A 19451-nucleotide genomic window follows, 5' to 3' on the forward strand; every position below is an offset into this window, starting at 1 on the left:
GGCTGTGTTTTTTTTTAATAAAGATATGAGTTATTTCATGTGGCCCTGGGTCCTAGTACCCTCCTCACCTCTCCAGTCATGTATGCGTTTTATTAATAGTGATAACATTATGTCATGTGACCCTCCCAGAATCCTCATCTCTTCAGTCATGTCTGTGTTTTATTAATAAAGATAAGCTTTTGTCAAGTGGTACTGGTTACTTGGGGGAGGGGGGGGGGGGGTAATAACCTTTCTGGGCCCCCAAGTGCAGCCAATAACTCTTCTAGTTCCGTACGTGCAGCAATTAACCTTGGTTCCCACGTGCAGCCCTTTACTCCACCTGGTTTTCAAGTGCAGACACTAACTTTGCTGGATAGACTTTTACTCGAGTCATTAAGAAATTCCAGCTTAAGAGAGTCACATATTGGGGTCCACTTATACTCGAGGTCGACTTATTTTAAAGCACATACAGTATGTCTAAGAAAGACGTCACATGAAAACCCAGGTCCTCACCTCTCCAGACAGAAGGTAGATGGTCTCCAGGGTGAGATTTAAAATGATTTGGTTAATGTTATTCTTGTCCTTCTCCATCCTCGGTGAAGCCATTTAATAATTTTCAAATATTCAAAACTCTGCAATGAATAATAAGTGAATGTGAAATCACCTCTATGTTATAACAACACGCTATTTGGCTTTTACTTGAAGTACTCCTTAACTGAGGCCAAAGAAACTGACTGAAACTCATGGTGGGCTAGATTAACTTTGTAGAAGCGTGCTGCCGCTGCTCGTTGTCTTCGGTGTCCCCCTGTTCCCGGTCATCTTCGTATTTGATGGAATCCACCAGTCGAATATGAAAACCAGAAAGCTACCTCTAGCGATGGTGCAAGTTCTGGACCGTGCGAGCACAGAGACCGCTTATTCACGTGTGCTTCCTTTCACTGCGCAGGCGCAGCTGGAAACTTGCACCTGCACACTCCCAGGTGGCACGGGAGCTATGAGGACCAGGAACGTGTGGGACCCCTAGGACAAGGAGCAGTGGCAGCAAACTTTAACAAAGGTAATCTAGCCCACCATTTAATAGAATTCACTCCAGGTCAGGGGTACTTTAAGATGTACGGTATTAAAACATATATCATTGCTCCTACTGAAATCATATGTTTCAGGACAGTGTCGTTAGTTCTTTTATTTGTTTACAACAAAATGTTCCTCATAAAACCAAGAGTTAAAGCTCTCACATTCTGAAATTGTGTTGTAATATTGGGGGTAATGCACAAAAGTGTGGTAACATTACTGTGTGCTGTCTGTGTACAGCAATATTACCACACTTTTCTGCATTACCCCCATAGTGACCAAACCCCACAAAGCAAAGCCATGTCATTATTCGCAAGACTCAGTGTTCTTGACCAGGAATGTGGAACTCCAGTCCTCAAGGGCCGAGATCCTCACACATTTTTTGCACAGCTCAGATTAACTGATGGGACTGAATCAGGAAAGGTGTGCTTCGTCAATAGAACTGATTTCTCTATTTTTCAATTCATTCTAAACACTGGCATGGGTATAGGCCTTGAGGACTGGAGTTTGAACCCTGTGTTTTAGATGAAATGCCTCTCAAGATACAGTGGTTTGCAAAAGTATTCGGCCCCCTTGATGTTTTCCACATTTTGTCATGCTAAAACATGAATCAATTATATTGGAATTCCACGTGAAAGACCAATACAAGGTGGTGTACACAAAAGAAGTGGAACGAAAATCATACATGATTCCAAACATTAAAAAAACTGCAAAGTGGGGTGTGCGTAATTATTCAGCCCTCTCAGTCAATACTTTGTAGAACCACCTTTTGCTGCAATTACAGCTGCCAGTCTTTTAGGGTATGTCTCTACCAGCTTTGCACATTTAGAGACTGAAATCCTTGCCCATTCTTCTTTGCAAAACAGCTCCAGCTCAGTCAGATTAGATCAGCCTTTCTCAACCTTCTTACCCTGGAGGAACCCTGCAAATACATTTTGGATCCGAAGGAACCGCTGCAAGTAATTTTTGGATCTCAAGGAAGCCCTGCATTTATTTTGCAGGTGGCATCGTCTTAAAAGCTGGTGTGGCTGTTTATGTCACTACCACCTATTACAGTGCCCTTCATTATAATGTCTCCTTATTCTAGTGCTTTATATTAATGTGCTCATTATTATTCTGAATGTAATGCTTCTTTTTACAGTAGGCTATAGTGCTCTCTATCATACTTCCCCCAACCCCCACGATGGGGAAAATGCCAAGGAACCCCTGCAGAGTACTCAGGGAACAATGGGGTTCCAGGGAACCTTGGTTGAGAAAGCCTGGATTAGATGGACAGCGTTTGTGAATATCAGTTTTTAGATCTTGACACAGATTCTCGATTGGATTTAGATCTGGACTTTGACTGGGACATTCTAACACATGGATATGTTTTGTTTTAAACAATCCCATTGTTGCCCTGGCTTTATGTTTAGGGTCATTGTCCTGCTGGAAGGTGAACCTCCGCCCCAGTCTCAAGTCTTTTGCAGACTCCAAGAGGTATTCTTCCAAGATTGCCCTGTATTTGGCTCCATCCATCTTCCCATCAACTCTGACCAGCTTCCCTGTCCCTGCTGAAGAGAAGCACCCCCAGAGCATGATGCTGCCACCACCATATTTGACAGTCGGTATGGTGTGTTCAGAGTGATGTGCAGTGTTAGTTTTCTGCCACACATAGCATTTTGCATTTTGGCCAAAAAGTTCCATTTTGGTCTCATCTGACCAGAGCACCTTCTTCCACATGTTTGCTGTGTCCCCCACATGGCTTGTGGCAAACTGCAAACGGGACTTCTTATGCTTTTCTGTTAACAATGGCTTTCTTCTTGCCACTCTTCCATAAAGGCCAGCTTTGTGCAGTGCATGACTAATAGTTGTCCTATGGACAGATTCCCACACCTGAGCTGTAGATCTCTGCAGCTCGTCCAGAGTCACCATGGGCCTCTTGAATGCATTTCTGATCAGCGCTCTCCTTGTTCGGCCTGTGATTTTAGGTGGACGGCCTTGTCTTGGTAGGTTTACAGTTGTGCCATACTCCTTCCATTTCTGAATGATCGCTTGAACAGTGCTCTGTGGGAAGTTCAAGGCTTTGAAAATATTTTTGTAGCCTTAGCCTGCTTTAAATTTCTCAATAACTTTATCCCTGACCTGTCTGGTGTGTTCTTTGGACTTCATGGTGTTTTTGCTCCCAATATTCTCTTAGACAACCTCTGAGGCCTTCACAGAGCAGCTGTATTTGTAATGACATTAGATTACACACAGGTGCACTCTATTTACTCATTAGCACTCATTAGGCAATGTCTATGGTCAACTGACTGCACTCAGACTAAAGAATAATTACACACACCCCCCTTTGCAGTTATTTATTTGTATAAAATGTTTGGAATCGTATGATTTTCGTTCCACTTCTCACGTGTACACCACTTTGTATTGGTCTTTCATGTGGAATTCCAATAAAGTTGATTCATGTTTGTGGCAGGAATATGACAAATTGTGGAAAACTTCAAGGGGGCCGAATACTTTTGCAAACCACTGTAAAAATCCTTAAAGGGAACCTGAACTGAGTAAAATGATTTAAAATAAACACCTGAGGTACCGTAACTTCAAATTAACATTACATAGTTCCCTCGCCATCAGTTCCTCTCAGAAGCTCACCATTTTCTTCTGACAACGATCCCTTCTAGTTTTGACAACATTTTGTCAGAACTGAAATACATCAGTTGCTGTCAGTCATAGCTGAGAGGACAACTGATGTGCCAGGTAATGTCCATGTTTTCCTATGGCTCAAGTGGATGATATTACAGTTTAACAGTGTGCTGACCAGAAAGCTGGTGTGGCAATTGCCATTTTCAAAATGGAGGACAGAGAATTCCCTTGATCACAGTGGACAAACAGGATGCAGGAGAGGAGAAGAAGATCCATGAGTAGACTACGCAGGAGGCAAGTATGACCTGTGTATGTTTATTTTGACTTTTCATTTTCAGTTTTTCTTTAATGAATCACTATTTAGCGTTTAGGGATACCCATCATGAGGAAACCCCTAGTACAATAGAACAGTGAGAGCCATGGTACAAACATCGGCCCTTACCTGGGTAGTGACATTATGGTGACCCCAAGTTCTATCTAAGTGAGAACATGACTATCTCCATGCCTGTCCATAATGCAATGCAGGGCAATGGTGCTGTGCTGCCTGTTGCCAGACTTTACTGAATCAAGCCCACTGTGTCTGTTTTCTGCTGAGTGTTCTGAGGTCAGTCTTGAATATTCAGTCTTAGCACGATGTGAGGAAAAGCAAGCCAATCACTATTAGGTCTGGTTCACACTACAAATTGCAATCGCTAATTGTTTAGTGATTTTGCAATGCGATTTTCAGAGCGATTCATGAAGGGATGTGCATTTTTGAAAATTAATTCAGGAAGGGATCACACTTGAGTTGGCTTTTTTTCTTTGATGTGCAATTTTCCGCACACCTCAGCACACTTTTTTTTACCTGCGGGAACCGCAATTAAAGGTCACGCAGCCCATTGATTAACATGGGCTGTCACATCTAGTTTGATTCTGCTTGTGGGAAAACCATGTGTGGTTCCCTCAAGTCTGACCCCTGCATCAAGCACAATTGCTCTGAAAAAATGCTGCAAACAGCACAATTGCGATTTTATACAACTCACAACGCTGCTGTGAAAACACCCTCATAGGGTAACCTTGTGCTTTGCCAATAGGCCTTGCTACACTACAATGTGGGGAACAATATAATGAGGTGCATTGTAAGCAGAGCACTATAATCCGGGACAATGGAGGTAACACTATGAGGAGCTTTATAATAGGGAATACAATACTTTAATTTGGGCATTATAATGAGGCACGCTTGGGACATATTTCAGGAGCCCTAGAATGCTAAGACGGTGGGATGGTAGGAAAGAGTTTAGGTGAAATTTGGGTCATACAATAGGGAGGTTAAGAATGCTGCAGTGCCACCAGCTGTCTATGGCAAGATGGCATCAAGAATACGGATTTCATCAATAAAGTGTTTTGGATTTCCTTGAAGGATTTAGTACCAAGGTGATCACTACACCAGTTATTATTAGCGTTAGAAAACCGTTACACCTAAGGCTTTGTGATGCAAAAACAACTATTTTAATCCTAAATCCAGTCAAAACCAATAAGCCTCTTTCAAGAAAGTCAACATTTTCCGACAGATCGTCTGTTTCAGGTCCTCCTCTCCAGTTGCCTTTCATTATGGTGACGAATGCCACCTCATAGTTTTGTATGGATTCATTTTGCTTGACAAAGGGACCTAGTGATCCGAAACAGACTTGACTCATTACATAATTTTGACTTTCTTCTTATTATTACTATTAAACTAATTTATATAGCGCCAACATATTATGCAGCGCTGTACAGTACATTAGATTACAGACAATAACAGGAGTGACCAACAACACAATACAGTTAATAAAGCAATAAGATACACAACACAGTACAGGTAGTAATACAATGCCGGATCATACACTGGAGTAGTAGTCCCAAAAGTACAAGTTCACATTATTCTGTGGGTAGAGTGCACAATCAAGTATGATACACAAGGAGAGAGAGCCCAGCCAAAGGGAGGGGGTGGTGAGCCACTTGGAAGACCACATGAATATGGCCATATGGGATTGAGGAACTTGGAATGGTATCGATAGCATTTGTATGTATGGATCAATAAAATTACTTCAGGGCTCGTTCCCACTGTTGCGACGCGATTTCGGCCGCATTCCGACGCTTGTAAAAACGCATGCGGATGAGTTTCCGCATGCGTTTTTACCCGCGATTTCGCATGCGATTTCGCATGGCAGGGTGCCATGCGAAATTAACCATGACACTGCCAGGGCTAAATAAAATTGAAAAAGGTGCGAAATCGCACGCGAAATCGCGGGTAAAAACGCATGTAACAAACGCATGCGTTTTTACTATTAAATACATTAGCGGCGATTCGCACGGATTCCCGACGCAGGCGAAATCGTTGGCTCTTTTGTGCGTTTTTTTCACGCTGAAAAAAACGCACCTGAACAACGCTACAGTGGAAACAGGCCCATCCACTTGCATTACATGTGCGGATCTGCATGCGTTGGACGCATGCAGATTCGCGATAGTGGGAACGAGCCCTAAATAAGAGCACACTGTGCAACTGCCCAGGGCTCCTGAGCCAGCTTCTGGGCCCCCAAGGTCTCCCTCTAAGTGTACAGTGGTCCCCTGCTTAGAATGCAGGGCTGTGGAGTTGGAGTCTAGGAGTCAGAGCAATTTAGGGTATCCGGAGTAGGAGTTGGAGATTTCATAAACTGAGGAGTCGGAGTCAGGAGTCGGATGATTTTTGTACAAAATCCACAGCCCTGGCAAGTATTAGACTAAGGAGTCGGAGCCGAGGATTCGGAGCCATTTTGGGTACCCGGAGTTGGAGTCGGAGGTTTCATAAACTGAGGAGACGGAGTCGGAAGATTTTTGTACCGACTCCACAGCCCTGTTAGAATGCGGCAGCGGTACGACACACCTGTCCCAGGCGGTGCCCTCCTCCATCAGTCTACGCACTCTCCATCTTTATCAACACCAGCCACATCTTTTCAGTGACCTGTTAAGTAAGTTACATGTGCAGTGTTCTCCCCAGAATTTTTTTCCAGCCGGGTGGCATGAAACAGTAGCCGGGTGGGGCGAGTTGAAAATGCAGGGCAACTGTGCTTACAGCATAGGAGGAGGTGAGGAGGTGAGCCGATGACAGCCGGGTGGTCACGAAATCCAGCCGGGTGGAGCACCCGGCTAAAATAGCCTGGGGAGAACACTGTGTGCCGGGTCATTGAGAAGAGGCACCGGTGGGGATGAAGACATGAAGCGGGCAGACTGAAGAAGTTTACAATCAAGATAAACACTGCGCTGGCTACAACAAGTAGGGTAAATGACAGAAGGTAAAAACACCAATACAACTGCATGAAAAACACACAGAAAAACTGCTGAGAGCTGATAGTCCAGAGATAGGAGTAGGGTCCATGCCACGCCACCACGCGTTTCCACGGAAACAGACTGGTGTGCGGACTCTGGCACTACGCTGTAGCAGCGTAATCCTGAGTTGCCCAGGCCACCAACTCTATGCTTGATGTAGAGGGTTCTAACATGTGAGTGACCATTTATAATTTATATACATTTTCAAATAGTTTTACGCTATGGAGTGATGCATTATTTATCTTTGAGGTGTTGTGTGTGGAACAAGTACAGTGGATAGATGCTTCTGAAGGATCGTGACAGGCAGAGGGTGGGCTTTAGTGACCCTGCAAGAGCTGCAGACTCAATATTACTGAGTGTCCCCTTCTAGGGGTGAGGTGGTGGCACTGAAAAGAATAATCTTACGTTTGTCACAGTGGTTTTGAATTTGTAGAGCGGACTATGAGAGACTTTGCAAACCCTATTCATATCTCTGGACTATCTGCACTGAGCGGTTTTCCTGTGTGTTTTTCATGAAGAAGTTTAGTGAGTCATTCCGCTGCCATATTCTCTACAGGGACCCTGGGGACCACTATGCACCTGGAAGGAAGGGGCAGAGGACATGTCATCCATTTCCAGGGTCCCACTGAGGCTAGGACCGATGCACTGCCCTGACATACCCCCAGGTGTACCAGTTTTATTACTCAGCAATGGAGAATATGGATCCGCAGAAGTGGTCAGATGTATAAAGAGATGCAGAAAAAAATACTTACAAAATAGGGTTCTTTACCGTTAGCCGGGCGCATCCACTAGGTGGTGATAAAACTCCACCAGAGTTACATCTTCCCCTACTATCCATTGCGGCCTGGAGGGGGAATAGTAATTAACGCCACCTGGTGGTTGCGCCAGGCTAACGGAATAGTACCCAAAATAGATTAGCTCACACAGAGCTTCTTAAAGGATACCCGAAGTGACATGTGACATGATGAGATAGACATGTGTATGTACAGTGCCCAGCACACAAATAACTAGGCAGTGTTCCTTTTTTTCTTTCTCTGCCTGAAAGAGTTAAATATCAGGTATGTACGTGGCTGACTCAGTCCTGACTCAGACAGGAAGTTACTACAGTGTGACCCTCACTGATATGATATTCCCCTTTGTTACCTCTTTCCTGCTCTCAGAAGCCATTTTCTGCTAGGAAAGTGTTTTATAGTAGGAATATCTTTTCAGTGAGGGTCACACTGTAGTGACTGAGTCAGGACTGAATCAGCCACTTGCATACCTGATATTTAACTCTTTCAGGCAGAGAAAGAAAAAAAGGAACACATCATAGTTATTAGTGTGCTTGGCACTGTACATACCCATGTCTATCTCATCATGTCACACGTCACTTCGGGTATCCTTTAATATTATATCCATATGAATCAGAATCCTATTTATTTCACCAAGTGCGGCCGTTGCCACACCCGGAATTGTGTGTGGTACACTTCAGCATTGAGCATAATGCAAGAACAGCATTAAAACATAGTATTGTATGCATTGAAGAAGAGACATAGGCAATGAAACATTGTAGTGCTGAAGAAATACATGTTGAAGAAAAATATATTAGTTGTCCTCACCGCATACTCAGTTTACCATCACATTACAGGTCCTCTTAAATAACTCAGTCCTGACTGACTCTGGAGACGGTGACACAAGGGGTATTACAGCTTCTATCAATGACCAGAGACGGGGCAGAGTTATTTTTGTTCTTGTATGAAGCGTATGGATAGAGAAAGCAGCAGGAAACAGCCCTTAGTATTAGTAACCAGGTGGCTACAACAAAATGGCTGCCACGTTCCAAAACTGAGGACACTTATTTCTTTGTCGCAAATAACGGAGACGGCGGAACGCTAGAAGATTTGTCTTTTGTTGCTTGTTATTAATAAACAGTGGGAGATAACTACAAAGCTAAAACCGCAATTATCTGTCCGTTTTGGAAAGCGGCTGGGCTACGACAATATGGCGTCAATGTCAGCCCTCTTTGGTTTGTGACCCAGGAAGTGATAGTGAACCGCGTTTGACTTCCGGTTTCTGTGCATCTTGACTTGTTGCAGGTGAGTTTACTGATGTGGTTGGTGATGGTGACCATTATATGAAATGATGATGAGGGGCCAGCAAAGCCTTAATGGAATGATGATGAGGGGACAACAGAGCCTTTCAGAGATTCCTTGAAGTATTGATGTGTGATGATGGTCCTGGAAACCCGAGATCAGAAGCCACCCCCATCCCTTGGGAAGCTGGAACTTGATGGGTCACTATAGGCAGCAGCTCCACATTAGCAGTGATTGATCCACATTAGCAGTCAATCTCTCTAGGGCACAGGTGTGACTGAGCAAGAGAGGAATTTGTTCTACCTGATGGGCCACACCTTTCCTGAATCAGACCCATCAATTAATTTGAGCTGTGTCAAATATGTTTGAGGACCTTGGCCCTCTGAAGGACCGGTTTGACATGCCTGCTCTAGGGCAATTTTTGCTATCAGATCACGAAACTCTATGCTTCCGTTAGTGTGCACGGGTCTGCGACATGATCGCAGGCATTTTACCTGCTGCATTTTTCGTGGGATTGACTCCCTATACAATATATGGCGTATTAAAACGCAGACCAATCACGCCGCTATGCAATTACTTCTTGATTCAGCAAGTCAAAATATTTTTTCCACCTGTTCTTTTTTTCCCCTGTTGTAAATAGCAAACACAAGTTCATTGCGCCCATACTTCTGTTGGATCATAGTGCAATCGCTGCAGTGGTAAATAAGAGAAACAGGATCGAAATGCAGCGCGATCCCGATTGTAATTGCATTTTCAGAGGAAAACAGCCATAAGGAATAGCTGTTGTAAGGAGAATGATTGGTCAGAATGATGTGACCTCTCACTTTCAGTTTCAGTTGCAGTCTAACTGAGAAAATAGTGTGCAAGTGAATAGGGAGATTGGCTGGTATCTTACTATTTTTTTACAGTGAAACTGCTGTTCAGGAAATGCTGTTGAAAACCCGGAGAATCCCCCATGAGGAGATGAACTGGCCCAAAACCTGTCAGTTCTGTCAGATTTTAACTGCCTTTTTTTTTTCTTTGTTTTTACAAGCATTTCCTGAACAGCAGTTTAACTGCCAAAATAGTAACATACCAGCCAGAATCCCTACTCACTTGCACATTATTTTAGCAGTTAGATTTAGCAACTGCCATTCAGGCAGGGAACACACTTGATTGTTTTCGTGTGCGTTTTCTGCACAGAAGATCTAAGAACTCATGTTAATCAATGTGCTAGTTAACACTTACTGCATTTTTCGTGCGCAAGAAAAAAAAAAACTGACATTGTGCATGATAATTTTGCACATTTGTCAGATTTCTCTATCAATTTCATTGGCTGCTGTGAAAAAACATGCATGTTTTTCTGCATAGAAACACACTTTATGTGCAGAAAATTGTGCACAGAAAACTGAAAGACAAGTGTGTCCCCTGCCTTAGGAAATGCTTTTGAAAACAAAGAAAACCCTGAGAATCTCCCACGAGGAGATGGACTATTCCAAAACCTACCGGTTCTGTTAGATTTCACAGCTTACTGGTTTTGCTGGAGTGGACCTGAACTCTTGCACAGGAAGGAAGGAAAACAAAGAGAAATGCACCCTGTATGTAGTTAGTTTAGACTGTCTAATTCCCCCTCATCTGTGTCTAATCACAAGTTGTAATTTGAGCCCTCAGCTGTGTCACATGAATGCCACGGCAGATAAGCTCATTTGAAAGCACAGGCTGTTAACAATATATCTGCTTCCATGAATCAGGAAGTAGAAACAGTGCAGATTTATTGCAGAATCCATATCAGCTGTAGGTAGGAAATGTTTTTCTTTAAAGGTTATTATGCGGTTTCTTATCTTTTAGAGCTGAGAGGACATTCTGAGTTCAGATCCGCTTTAATGTGAAAGCTGATTATTATAAACTTTTGCACGGCTGATAACCCTTTTAAAACACAGGGAAAACCTATAAACACCTAACAAGTTTTCTGACCCGGCTCTGATACTGAAGTGTGTCTTGAGGTTTTTTTTCTCTCCCTCACCTTTCCCTCACTTCTTGTTCCTGCATGTGCTATGCATATTATTGATTAATTCGTTGAGCCCATGGAGCTGGGCTGTTGTAATTCTTTAACCCTCCTGGCGGTTATTTTTTTCTGCCAAACAGGCAGAAATCCATTTTTAAGAAAAAAAAAAATTTTTTGGTTTCATGTAAAGCTACCAGAGTGGTAGCTACATGAAACACCACTAGAGGGCGCATGTGTCCCTCTAGTGCGATCGTCGCCGGCATCAATAGCAAACGGGAACGCGTATATAACGCGTTCCCCTGTTTGGCTTCTCCTGTCGCCATGGCGATGATCGAAATGACGTCATGGACGTCAGCCGACGTCCTGACGTCAGACGCCTCCGATCCAGCCCATAGCGCTGCCTGGAACTCATTGGTCCGGGCAGTGCAGGGCTCTGGCGGGGGGGCCCTCTTCCGCCGCTGCGTGCGGGCGATCGCTGCAGAGCGGCGGCGATCAAGCTGTGCGCTCGGCTAGCAAAGTGCTAGCTGCGCGTACAGCACTTTGAATGGTGCAAATCGCCCCACCAGGGGCTGAGATATCCTCCTGCGCGGCATAGCCCGAGCTCAGCTCGGGCTTACCGCCAGGAAGGTTGAAGTCAATGGGAACCTATATAAAAATTCAGACTGATACCTAAGGAGAGGGAAGGCTCTGGGTTCTATAGAGCCTTCCTGCTCCTCTCACGGATCCCTCATTCCCATCATGGCTCCCCCATTATCAGTAATCGTCTAATTGGTCAAATACTGCTTTCTGCCATGGAAGGAGGCTTTTGAGGTCTTCGGTAGGCCGAGTGCTCCTGAAGACAGGTGGCACCATACTGTGCATACGCGAGCACCCTCTCACGCATGCACAGTACATAGCCACCCTTCTTTGGGAGCACTCGGCTTCCAAAGCCTTTTCTGGCGGGGTATTCAAACATGGGAGCCAGCGCTGTAATGAGGGGACCGAGAGAGGAGCAGTAAGGCTCTGTAGCACCCAGAGCCTTCCCTCGCCTTAGGTAGGTGGCTGGATAGTGTCCTGGTTAAGGGCTCTGCCTCTGACACAGGAGACCAGGGATTCGAATCTCGGCTTTGCCTGTTCAATAAGCCAGCACCTATTCAGTAAGGAGTTATTTGGACGAGACTCCCTAACACTGCTGCTGCCTACTGAGTGCGCTCTAGTGGCTGCCTCATAAGCGCTTTGAGTCCGACAGGAGAAAAGCACTATACAAAAAAGGAATTATTATTATTATTAGGTATCTGTTAGATTTTTTTTTTTTTCAAGTTCCCAAGTGCACCTGAACTTAGAACTTCCTCTCTGCTCTAAAAGATAAGCATCAGCATAATAACCTTTAAAGAAAAAACATTTGTTTGTTACAGCTTACAGAACTCCTGCAATAAATCTGCAGTGTCTACTTCCTGCTTTCATGGAAGCATATGTTTACAAATTAGCTGTGCCTGCTGAAGTTCTCAGCTGGCACAACTGAGAGCTCAAATTACACTTGTGATTACTTACAGATGAGGGGAAATTAGCAGGGCGTCGGAGTCGAGGAGTCGGAGTCGGGGCACTTTTGGACACTCTGAGTTGGAGTCGTGGTTTCAGAAACTGAGGAGTCGGAGTCTGGAGTCGGAGTCGCATGATTTTTGTACAAAATCCACAGCCCTGTTAAGTATTAGACTAAGGAGTCGGAGTCTGAGCAATTTTGGGTACCCGGAGTTGGAGTCGAGTCGTGGTTTCAGAAACTGAAGAGTCTGAGTCGGAGTTGGAGTTGGAAGATTTTTGTACTGACTCCACAGCCCTGGAAATTAGACAGGCTATTCTCTCTAAAGACAAAACGGGTGGATTATTTGTGCATTCCTTATGTCCTGTGCACGATATGCAACTGTTGGGGGTGGTTGTTAAAGCCCTACAAGGAAACAACACAGAGACAACATGAGCCCAAATGATGCCGGGTGTCACAGTGATGAGTGAATAATACTTACAAAGGTGGGTTGCAGATGGGCAACTGACCACTGTAGGCAGGTGGAGATGTACAACCCGACTCCACTCGGGTTTCCAGGTGCAACTGGAGATGGTCGCGCTCTTGTAGAAAAAAACACAACCCAATTAACCTGGTTGGTGGTCAAGGCCACCAGGGGTCACAGATGGGTAATACCGCTCCAAAGGTGGGAATAAGGGGGAAGAGGCGCCCAGAGGTAATAAAACCAGGTTACCTCATTGAAGACCAGTTCATATATGCAATGAATATTTATTATGCTTTTCGTGCGTACGTGTCCACTTCCTCAGGTCAAGTAAAAAGTGCCTAAGATCATTAAACAAGCCTCGTTTTATTACCTCTGGGTGCCTCTTCCCCTCTACCGTGTCCTGTGCTACTTTAATGTACATGTCATCTATGCCAGATCATCATCACAAGTCTGGCCAATTCCAACCAAATCAAGGTAGAGTTTTGTGTCTGTGGGCACAGCAGTTTTCAGTGAACTGTTTGTTTTAATGGGGGATCTGTGCCTCATTGGGCTTGATTCACAAAGCGGTGCTAACCTAGTTAGCAGGCCTAGAGACTTTTAGGCGTGATAAGCATTGCACTAAGTAGGTTAGCACCGCTTTGAGGGAAAAACTTTAGCGCAAAGTCCGGTGCGCACGAAAGGTCGCATAGGGTTTAATGGCGTTGCCCGCATAAACTTTACGCGCAAGTTTATTTTATCACGCCTAAACGGAGTTTAGGCGCGATAATGGGCTTTTCACCAGCGTGCTAACAGTTAGCATGGCTTTGTGAATCAAGCCCATTGTCTTTACCGTAAAGTACTAGGGAAATTAACTCATATTTTATTTTTGTTTTAGATAGTGGCCATGGCAGAGGATGCCCTTGGTGGAAATTCAGAGGCCAGCGGCACCTGGCCATCATCAACATCATCATCCTCTAGTGGTCCTTCCACCAAGTTTGAATTGGAGAAGGAGACAGAGCTTCGACTGGAGGTGGAAGGCTCAAACCCTGTGCAGGTGGAGTTAGTCTCAGGCCTTGCTGAGGTTTTTGGAACCGAATTGGTGAAGAATAAGAAGTACACTTTTCCACCAGGAAGCAGGGCCGCAGTCTTCACTTGGCATGGATGCACCGTACAGCTGTATGGAAGCCCAGACGTGGGATATGTCTCCAAGGATACCCCTATGCTGCTTTACCTTAATACTCATGTGGCACTTGAGCAGATGCGGGTGCAAGCTGAGCGGGAAGGAGAGAGGGGTCCACGAGTTCTAGTGGCTGGTCCTGGAGATGTTGGCAAATCTACATTCTGTCGGTTGCTGTTAAACTACGCCGTACGTATCGGTCGGCGCACAGCTCTGGTGGAGCTCGATGTTGGGCAAGGCTCTGTGTCTGTCCCAGGGACAGTTGGGGCTTTATGTGTGGAACGACCAGCAGATGTAGAGGAAGGGTTCTCTACCCAGGCTCCTCTTGTTTATCACTTTGGATCTACAACACCAATGACCAACATCAAGCTGTATAACAAGGTGAGGAGCAAGAGATAGTTCAACTAATGGGAAGCAAGGACGGGTGATCTTGTTCATAACACTTATATAGTATCTAATCACAACCAATTTCAGGTTTTATTTGTAGCCCTGGTTTTTATGAAATGTAAAGCTCTTAGGTTATTGGCTGTTGTAGGTTGGTTTATGTAGCCACCCTATCATGTTGGCTTGGACTTCTTACTGTAGGACAACCAATATTAAAGTGGACCTGAACTATTGCACAGAACACAAGGAAACACAGAAACATCCACCCTGTGTATATTTAAAGAGAAGAGCCTGTCTAATTCCTCCTCATCTTCAATTGTAATTTGAGCTCTCAACTGTGTCAGTACAGGAATTCGGCAGCCTCGGCAGACACAGCTAATTTGTAAACACAGGAGGTTAACCCTTTCTGTGCTTCCAGGAAGTAGAAACACTGCAGATTTATTGCAGGAACTCTATAAGCTGTAACAAAGAAATGGTTTTCTATACAGGTTTTTTGCTGTTGTTTATCTTCTAGAGCTGAGAGGAAGGTCTGAATTCAGGTCCGCTTTAAAGATCTTATATTAGATGTTGGCTCAATATACTGTAAAGCCAAAATAATTATATTTATGCTGCTTATCGCAATTAGTGTACTAGCCAGATTTGGTAGATATTTTGTCTAGGGCAGTGATAGGCAAACTTGGCTCTCCAGCAGTTAAAGTAGATCCAAGATAAACTTTTACTAATTGCATAATTGTGTTCCTATCATATAGTTTATAGTGCATTTCTCAAGCCAAATACTTTTTTTTTGTTTTGTTTTAATACTCTAATTCCCTATAAACTAAACAAGGCTCGCCCACAGCTTCTCCAGAGTGCCTTGGCACTCTTGCTCTGTAGCAAGGGTTTATGGGAGCTCAGTCTGGGCAGGAGGAGGAGGAGGAGGTTACTAGCCAGAGATTTCAGAGGCAGAGGGGAGGAGGGAGGATGAGAGGGGAGGGAAGTTTTCACAGGCTGAGGGCTGGAGATGCACAGCAGTTTGCCTGTGTATAATGTGACAAACAGAACATGGCCACTCTCATTGTATCACAGGAATAAATAATCATAATCTGTTGAAGCTGTTTGCAGCTAGATTTGCTGTGTAAACTATCTAAACTTTAGATAAGATATATAGACAAGTTACTTGTTGTAGTTAGTTTTCTATCTTGGATCCGCTCTAGTCCCACAATGCATTTGCCTTTATAAATCTTGACTGTGGCTGTCAGATTCCTGCAATGCATTCTGGGACTTGTAGTTCCCTAACAGCTGGAGAGCCAAGTTTGCCTATCACTGGTCTAGGGTATGAGGTATTTTATATCCAGTTCTACAAAAAAGCCAGCTTTTACAGTCAGTAAAGATTGCACATTGAAGCTCTCTCGTTTGTTAGCTTAGCCTTATTTGCTGGCCTCCCATCTTCTCCTGGACCCAACCACTGCTCTATTGCGCACATGCGAGTACAGCTGCACTTTCGCAGAAGCATGAATGAGCGGCTTTGGGTTACTGTGCAGGCGCGACCATACTCCTACTCGAAGGGGTACGTGGGCACGAGTACATATGCAATAAGCTGTTGCTGGATATATTGAGAGGGTTCCTGCATGGCAAGGGTGGGGTCTATTTATCTATATACTTAAAGTGAACCTGAACTGTTTTTAAAATAAAAAAAAATATACTTACCCAAGGAGAGGGAAGGCTGTGGATCCTATAGATCTTCTCCTGGTCCCCGCATCCAGCGCTGGCTCCCCCATTAGCAGTCTCTAACCGATGGGTCACAGACTGCTCTCTACCGCTGCGGGAGTCTCCGGAAGCCTTCGGGAGCCCAAGTGCTCCCAAAGATGGGTGGCTCCGCGGTGGCCACGCATTCGCGCATGCGCAGTGTGGAGCCGCCTGTGCTCCTGAAGCCTCCCGCGGTGGGAGATTTTAATGGTGGAGATAGCGTTAGAACAAGGGGACTGTGAGAGGAACGGGAATGCTCAATAGGTCCCAGAGCCTTCCCCCTCCTTAGGTAAATATCTGTTTCTATTTTAAAAAAAATGCTTTAAGTTTGCTTTAAAGGATATGCGAAGCAAGCAATAAAATCTGTCTTTACTTACCTGGGGCTTCTTTCAGCCCCTAGAAGTTATTACTGCAGCTCTGGTCCTCTCCAGGGTCCCGCTGGCAGACTCCAAGGGTCGCCAACCCATGATGGGTCGGTGTCTTCTGCGCATGCATGGGAGTGTGCCCATATCATTGCAGCGTACTGTGACGTGAGCATATTTCCGAGCAGGGTGGGCGCAAGCCTATTGGGGTTCGGCGATCCTTAGAGGCTGTTGGCGGGACCTGGAGAAGACCGGAGCTGTGGTGTGGGACACAAATGACTTCTAGGGACTGGAAGAAGCCACAGGTAAGTTAAGACAGATTTTATTGTTGCGTTCGATATCCTTTAAATGATTGAACTTTACTGTTATGGAGGCTATAGAGTTCCTCATTATCTCTGTATTCTTCCTAACACAAATATTTACATCATTTATGTGATCCTGTTTCTACTTCTCCTTCTATAGTTGACCTCTCGCCTAGCTCATGTCTTCAACCTGCGATGTGAAGCTAACCGCCGAGCAGCAGTCAGTGGTTGCATCATCAACACCTGTGGCTGGGTCAAAGGTGGCGGATACCAGGCCATAATTCATGCAGCGTCTGCTTTCGAGGTAGATGTGGTGGTTGTGCTGGATCAAGAGCGTCTTTATAACGACTTGCGTAGAGATCTACCGCATTTTGTCCACACCGTGTTACTTCCAAAATCTGGTGGTGCTTCTGAGAGGTCCAAGGAATGCCGCAGAGAGGCCAGAGATCAGCGGGTGAGAGAGTACTTCTATGGCCCTCGTAATTCCCTCTACCCTCACGCCTTTGAGGTGAAGTTCTCTGAGGTCAAGGTCTACAAAGTTGGTGCTCCATCGATTCCAGATTCCTGCCTTCCTCTGGGCATGTCACAGGAGGACAATCAGCTGAAGCTGGTGCCAGTGACACCTGGCAGAGACATGGCGCACCACCTGCTTAGTGTGGTGCCCCTGGATGGTGGTCTGCCAGATGAAAGCATTGAGGAGAAGAACGTGGCAGGTTTTATTGTCATCACTGGTGTGGACATGGAACGACAGACTCTTACTGTCCTCTCCCCAGCTCCTCGACCACTTCCCAAGTGTGTCCTACTGATCATGGACATACGATTCATGGACCTGAAATAAGCTTCCTACATGACAAATTCAGTTGTTTTGACAAAAATAAGAGTTATTTAGTATTTTAATAAGCTGTATTTTTATATTTGATCTGTTTCAACTTGTTTTAAAGTTCTCTTGTAAGAAAAAACAAACAATTTCTGTTTCACATCTATCATAAACAAGCCGTCTTCTTACCAATGCCAATCTGCCCCCAAAGTCCCCCTTTAAAAAAATAATTACCGCTTCTCATCCATTTTCCTATTTTCTAGAATGGGAGGGTGTGGCCATCCATTCTGACAGTTGGTGAGGTCACTTCCTGATATGAGAGTGATGAGGGTTTTCAGGAAGGTTGCGAAACATTTTCTATTAAAAATATGGGTGTGATGTTGAAAGTCCTATCCTCCACTTTAACGCCCAGTGACGTCTGTATATCACTGGACAGCCATGCTATAGGTCACTTGGCCACACCTCCCAATTCTTGGTATCAGAGAAGAAGCCTGACTAGCACCCATCTTTGAGGCGGACGTGTGGAAAGAAGTATAATTGTATCAATGTTTGTAAGGACATTAAGGCTGGGTTCCCACTTGTGCAGAAAACACACCTGTTCAGTATGTTTTTTTTGCACCTCCGCTAAATACAGGAAGAGGATCCAACTGTTAAAAATAGGATCCGCTTCTGCATTTTTTCCCTGCAGTTGTGGTTTTCTGTTTGGCTTTTATGTGTGTTTTTCCTGCATTCCGGTTTGAATTTTGTAATAACTACTAAATCAGAATTTTTTTTTTACAAAATGCATGCAAATCGAATGAGATTTGTATGTGTTTTTTATTTACCATACTATAACATTGTATGTGAATTGCCTGCATCCTATGCGGGAAGAAGGAAGTTGCAGTGCGATTTTAAAATGCACATAAAATTGCATTGGAATTCTCACACCATGTAATTTTTGTGTGGCCCATAGACTTAAAGGGACACTTAAAGGGAATGTCCAAGCAAAATAAAAAAATGAGTTTCACTTACCTGGGGCTTCTACCAGCCCCATGCAGCCATCCTGTGCCCTCGTAGTCACTCACTGTTGCTCCAGTCCCCCGCTGGCAGCTTGCTGACCTCGGAGGTCGGCGTGCCGCATTGCGTACATTTTTACGCATTCCTGCTAGTGCAGGAACATTGACACGTACATTTTTACGCGTTAGTGGTTCAATGCATAAAAATTTACGCATTGAACCAGTAACGCGTAAAAATGTATGTGTCAATGTTCCTGCACTAGCGGGAATGCGTAACAATGTACGCAATGCGGCCCGCCGACCTCCGAGGTTGGCAAGCTGCCAGTGGGGGACTGGAGCAGCAGTGAGTGACTACGAGGGCACAGGATGGCTGCATGGGGCTGGCAGAAGCCCCAGGTCAGTGAAACTCATTTTTTTATTTTGCTTGGACCTTCCCTTTAAGTAAAAAAAAAAATGAGTTTTACTCATCTGGGGCTTCCAATAGCCCCCTGCAGCTGTCCGGTGCCCTCGCCGTCTCCCTCCGATCCTCCTGGCCCTGCCGGCAGCCACTTCCTGTTTCGGTGACAGGAGCTGACAGGCTGGGGACGCGAGTGATTCTTTGCGTTCCTGGCCACAATAGCGCCATCTATGCTGCTATAGCATATATCATATACCATATAGCAGCATAGAGGGTGCTAATGTG

The 19451-nt window shown here is 44.8% G+C and overlaps 2 protein-coding genes across 2 annotated transcripts in view; one reads left to right on the forward strand and one right to left on the reverse strand.

Annotated features, from left to right (window-relative positions):
* The window catches only part of LOC137534584 (gastrula zinc finger protein XlCGF53.1-like), a 22972-nt gene extending 13778 nt beyond the window's left edge, over positions 1–9194 (reverse strand). Inside the window, exons 1-2 of the mRNA XM_068256150.1 lie at positions 8592–9194; positions 493–611 (exon numbers count right to left, since the gene is read on the reverse strand). Of these exons, the coding sequence (XP_068112251.1) occupies positions 493–585 (93 nt within the window). The 5' untranslated portion in view covers positions 586–611; positions 8592–9194. The remainder of the gene's footprint in view (positions 1–492; positions 612–8591) is intronic.
* On the forward strand, positions 9009–18758 carry CLP1 (cleavage factor polyribonucleotide kinase subunit 1). The gene is made up of 3 exons (XM_068256151.1): positions 9009–9068; positions 13903–14565; positions 17118–18758. Exons 2-3 carry the CDS (start codon positions 13912–13914, stop codon positions 17793–17795), a joined length of 1332 nt encoding a protein of 443 aa, XP_068112252.1. The 5' UTR covers positions 9009–9068; positions 13903–13911; the 3' UTR covers positions 17796–18758.
* Positions 18759–19451: the final 693 nt, after the last annotated feature.

The sequence above is a fragment of the Hyperolius riggenbachi genome, chromosome 10 (genome assembly GCF_040937935.1).
Source record: "Hyperolius riggenbachi isolate aHypRig1 chromosome 10, aHypRig1.pri, whole genome shotgun sequence".
In the NCBI taxonomy this organism is placed as follows: domain Eukaryota; kingdom Metazoa; phylum Chordata; class Amphibia; order Anura; family Hyperoliidae; genus Hyperolius; species Hyperolius riggenbachi.